A 5,590-nucleotide genomic window follows, 5' to 3' on the forward strand; every position below is an offset into this window, starting at 1 on the left:
ATTGTGTCTCTTGTTGTATTGGCTTTTCTACAGCTATGACAAAGACTTGTGTGATCATCTGATTAAGTTTCAGGTCACATTCAGTGAGGAACACATTTAACTTGTTAGTTATAGCCAGAATTCCTAGATGAATACAAATCGCCCTGCTTTAACCTAGAAATGTGCTAAAAGTCGGAAGGAAGACAGGTTAAAAAAAAAGGATTCATTAAAGATCAAGCCGGTTTATTACATTGATGTTTGGTTTCCAAACAAGTAATACATTCACAACAAATTCAACTGCAGAAATAGGCGAAGAACTGTGTCCGTCCACTGAAGGTCTTTTTTGTTTTCTTTTCACCTAAATGAGTAGCTCTCATCGTCATACTCTAGCTCCATGTCATCCTCATCCAACAGTCCATACTTAAATTTACGATACACCGTGCCATCTTTTGTCATGTACACAATATCCTCATCATCATCTTCTTCCTCTTTATTTTCACACTCAATTATTTTGTCACCGTACTCCCCAAACATAGAGGTGGTGGCTTGTGGCACCTGTCTTTCACTGGTGTCCAGTTTCTCATACCCTCCCGCTCTGGTTTTGTGAGTCATGGCGGCAGTTTTAGATCGAGCACTGAGGAAGAGGAAGATCCCTCCGCCCAAAGACAGGATGACCACAACACAAACAGTGACAAAGAGCTTAGCCGTGCCGTCCAAATCGTCAGTCGTCACCATCACAAAGTTGACACTGAGCATGCACTCCACTGGGAAGAAGAAAAAGAAGAGCTTACAGTACATTGCTGGGTGTGACCAGCTTATCTTAAATTGTTGTTGATGGATCAGTATGCATGACATCCGTCTTCCTTGATTAATTTTGCACTTCTTATGTGGGGAATTTCATCGGCCAAAAGAAAGCCGATTCAATTCTTTGTACATTCACTTATATTCAACATGTTTCCATGAATAAGTATGCGTACTGTTTTTGTGCACACATACTGGAACTTCCTCAGGAGTTTGCACTAATGAATGTCACAAGAGGTCTTGTTGCACCTTCAGTGTTCATCTTGTTTACCTGTTGATGACTTGCAATCGCAGCACTCCCTGGGTATCGGTTTATCATCGTGCAGGGTCTCATTTCCACAGCAGCTCAAGCAACGGCCATCATCAGACAAGATCTGGCTCGCAGGGCACAGAGTGCAGTCCCTCATGCTGGGACCATGGCAGCCCTCGCAAGACGGGTCGCAAGCTTTGCAATTTGGTTTCTCACTCTCTGAATCCTGGAGCAACAACAGAATACAGATTAGACTGCAGCGCCACACTCTTGTGAGTGAATTTGACCTGCGGATACTTCCCCAAATCTTGACGCGAAGCTGGGATGTTGTTTTTATTTTTTCACGAAGCAAAACACCCTTTTATACATAAAGTAACACAAAAGCTGTCTGTCACCTGTGAGGCAGCATAGAAGCCTACGAAACAAGGGTTGTAACAGATGCCTCTCTTAAAGTCAAAGCCTTCATAACAGGAGAGGCAGGCAAGAGCACCCTCACCTGTTAGGAGAGGGATATAACACAAAGAAGAACGCGTAAACACATGACTGAGCTGGAATTTCTTTCAAACAAAGAAGCACAACAACTGAATCAAAAAGCCCAGCCGAAGTACATCTTATGACGGGTATGTTGCCCTGTCTTTGCCCCCTATCTTTATAATCAACATGTGTTAACTTCTCACCACATCTCATATCCCAAAAATACAAAAAAGCTGGGTAAATAATAATAATAATAATACTACAGAAAGCCACAACGGGCTTCTTTTACCGCTGCAGGTCTTGCAGGTAGGGTGACACTTGTGACAGGTGGTAGACCTCCTGCCTTTGTAGTAGCCTGGAGGGCAGCTCTTCAGGCACTGGCCCCACTGCCCCAGGTAGACGTAGCCCTCCCGGCAACTCAGGCAGTTTCTGTTACTACTACCTGAACACTGGCTGCAGGAGGGGTCACATCGCTCACAGACCATGGTGGCCATGTTGCCAAAGTGACTAAAAGAGAGGAAGAACAATTGATAGGTGTCAGTAGACTAGTGGGAAGGCTTTCGTTCAGTCTGTCGCGTGTCCTCTAACCTCTCTGAGCAGGTTTCAACACAGCTGCTGCCCAGCTTGAAAAATCCAGGTTTACAGGTGACGCACTGCACGCTATGATGACCAACACAGGACTGACAGCTTAGGTGGCAGCGCTCACACACACGCCCATCCTTGTCCTCAGCATAGTAACCCACAGGACACTCTTTCACACAGGTGATGTCTGATGGACACACACACACACACAAAGTCGAGAACTTTAAAGTTAAAAAGATTGGAAGCACACCTGAATGAGCACAAACTACAACTCTGGCATTTTGAGGACTCACTCAGCAGGAAGCGTGGCTCCTTGCAGCTGAGGCAGAGGTCTTTTCCAGGCCCAGAGCAGCGATTGCAGAGTGCGTGGCACTGTTGGCATTCCCCATTCTGATTCACGTATGTGTCCGGGGCGCACTGACTGTACCACGCACAGTGTCCGCTGGCGTCTTTCCGTCTGTTGGTATCACAGCTGAGGCAGTTTGAGGGCCCGTGTCCTGAGCAGGTCAGACATGACTTGTCACAGTCTGCGAAAAAATGAGAAGGCATTTTTTTTTGTAAACACATTACAGGTGCATTAATATCATGAGTATTACTGTGAGATCAGTTTTGGAGTTCCACACCTCTGCATTCATTGGTGTTCTTTTCATAGAACGTGTTGTTTGGACACTCAGACAGACACTCTCCGTTGTAACGCACAGCTTTCGGGTTGTGACACACTTCACAGTCATCAATGTCCGGTCCGTCACACGAGGCACAATCAGCGTGACACCGCACACACTCCTGTTGCTTCTCACTGGCAAAGTATCCAGTGGGACAATCATCCACACATTTATCCTCATGGAGGAAGTAGTATTCCGAACACTCTGGGAGATAGAAGAAAAGAATATGCAAGATAATAAAGGAGAGGTTGTGTTTGTCACATTGTACTGAAATCTAGGCTCTTAATCAAAATTTTCAATAGCACCACAGGACTTTTCAAGATTTTATTAATTTAAGGTGTTTTATCATCTAACCCACACTGAGTCTCAGCTGACTCAGTGTGGGCTTTTATTTGTGTTTCGTTTATTTTACTGTCGAGAAAATACAACAATTTTTGGTTTAAGTTAAAAATAAAGTCTGTTTATAAATGATGTATGCCTACCATCTTGCTTTTCATAATATGCATGTACTTGGTCTACAGGACCGGTTTGGCATATATGATTGAGACTATTGTCATATACAAGCAACTCACTCTTTTTTCTTAAACTCTAAAGTTCCACTGCTCAAAAGCTGAAATTTGATCTGTTATCGCACTGAAAAGGAAAATTTCTGCATAATGCAGTAAAATCTATGTAATCATTTAGCTTTTTGTCCAGACATTTTTTGTCATTTTCAGGCACTTGGAAAGAAAATCTCTAAAATACACATTTTTATGTTTATTTTGTTACATGAAACATGCAGTTGACGGTTGGAAAAATGCTTCCATACGTCAGTTCTCCGTAAACCTGTAAAGAGGATTTTCTATTGAAATCTGTCAATAAGAGATAAAAAAAAAAATTCTAGTTCACACACTTTGTGTTTCAGAAACTAGAAATCAACTCACAGATGAGTACGCTTCCTGATACCTGCCAGGTTAAACTTTGACCCTGTTCACCGGCCGTGTCTCACTTTAACTGAATATTTTCCCCATAATATTTTCCAAGCAAGACAAATTTATGAAACAAATTTCATGGATAAATATAAACGTTTTTGAAAAAAAAAATAAAGAGTTGGGAATTACAATTAATTTTCATAAATTCACTATTCAAAGGCAAATCAAAATAGCATCGGAAAAGACATTTTCAAAACAAAATATGTTAAAGTGAAGACATGAGCAAACAAAGGTCCAGCGGGAGCTAATACCAGGAGATGGCAGTATAATGACCAAAACGATCTCACCTTGTTGGGTTTAAGGAGGGAAATAGGTTGGGCTAACAAGAAACAGCCCATAACCTCTTACTGGTTTGTTTTTCTTATCCAGGATTCACTTCTGGAACACGATGCAGCCAAGAAGAACGATTTCAATTTGTCTCGGTGTTAATCATTTCTAAACTGCTCAAAGCAATCCTGTCCATTGAGCTAATCAGTTGACGTTTTATCAAGTCAAACAATCTTCCAATTCCCAGAAGCTAAGCACTAAAGCCTTGTGCATTATATGAAACCCAATCATTATGATATTCAATATGACTAAAATACACAAAAAGGTGTCACTACTGAAACTACTCTAATCCTAACAAATGATGGTTTTATATATTCTGTATTCATGTTAATCATTTCTGCAGTGTTTTTGCTGTGGTTCCTACAACCGCAACCCCCCCCCCCCTTCTGCTGTTAAATTTAGGCTGAACCACTCGCAGAGCAGGGAGCAGAGAGGGATCTCGCTGTCCTTGCTGATTATCTCTCTTGCGCATCTCCTCTTCATGTTCCTCCTCTCTTCAGCCAGCCACTTCAATTCTAAATTAAATCACATTTCCAGTCTGCATCTCTTTAATCTTCCTCCTCACATTCTCCATCATTCTACCCCTCACTACTCTTCTGAGTGCACTTACTCTTACACAGGCCATCCTCGCTGCACTTGCTACAGTGATCTGAGCAGCGATGGCATTCTGTGTTGCTGGCATAATAGCCCTCTGGACATTGGGACTTGCAGGAGTGGTCCAGCAGCAGCAACGGTTTCTCACAGCTCAGACAGTGGGAGGGACTTTCCTTGCAGGATCCACACTCCGGGGCACACGGTTCGCATACATCATCTCGTGGGAACCCTCTTTGAATGAGGAAGAGAGGGGTGTCAGTGCTAATGCATGGCGTGTGTTTATGTACAAATCAAGAAATGAGACAACACGAGAAGCACCTCTGACATTCAACCACACACGCTCCCTCTTGCAGATAAAGTCCTTGGCCACACTGCTGACAGACTTGGGCCTCCTGACATGCGATACACCCCTTCAAGCAGTCCTCACACTTGCCAGATGTCTTGCTGCCAAATGTACCAGATGGACAGTGAGACACACAAGTCTGATGAGCAGTCAAAAATCGACCTAAAGGGGGGGAGAAAAAAAGAATCTTAACAGCGTTTCAAGAAAAAAAAAATAGCTGGATAAAAAGGTTGTCAGCAGATAATATCTCGGCTGCCGTGTGAAGGTTTGTCTTTCCTTTGAAGCATGTCATGACATGCAATCAAGGTAGATGCTGATCTTTATCGCCCTTACACACACCGCCACCTGATAAAACTATTTGTGCTGTGAAGGAATTTTTTCCAGTAGCTTATGACAAGACTAAACCTTTCCTAGTTTCCAAGGCACTCCAACACAACCTATAGATGGAATAAGCGTACCTGTGTGGCAGCTGCTGCAGTTCTCCTTCCCTGCAGCAAAGCACGTCTCACAGGATGAGTGACACAGCTCACATTCATCCTGACCTACAGGAAAAATACAACAGAAAACAGCACAAACCACTATGTCAGGAACTACATAACAGGAAGGA

At 43.0% G+C, this 5,590-nt stretch overlaps 1 protein-coding gene across 1 annotated transcript; it reads right to left on the reverse strand.

Annotated features, from left to right (window-relative positions):
- Positions 1–271: 271 nt before the first annotated feature.
- On the reverse strand, positions 272–4,967 carry LOC142382744 (proprotein convertase subtilisin/kexin type 5-like). The gene is made up of 9 exons (XM_075468864.1): positions 4,959–4,967; positions 4,657–4,828; positions 2,710–2,952; positions 2,380–2,613; positions 2,093–2,273; positions 1,794–2,011; positions 1,426–1,526; positions 1,052–1,256; positions 272–743 (listed from the first exon to the last, which is right to left on the reverse strand). Exons 1-9 carry the CDS (start codon positions 4,965–4,967, stop codon positions 334–336), a joined length of 1,773 nt encoding a protein of 590 aa, XP_075324979.1. The 3' UTR covers positions 272–333.
- Between the last annotated feature and the right edge of the window lie 623 nt (positions 4,968–5,590).

The sequence above is a fragment of the Odontesthes bonariensis genome, chromosome 6, assembly GCF_027942865.1.
Source record: "Odontesthes bonariensis isolate fOdoBon6 chromosome 6, fOdoBon6.hap1, whole genome shotgun sequence".
NCBI lineage: Eukaryota > Metazoa > Chordata > Actinopteri > Atheriniformes > Atherinopsidae > Odontesthes > Odontesthes bonariensis.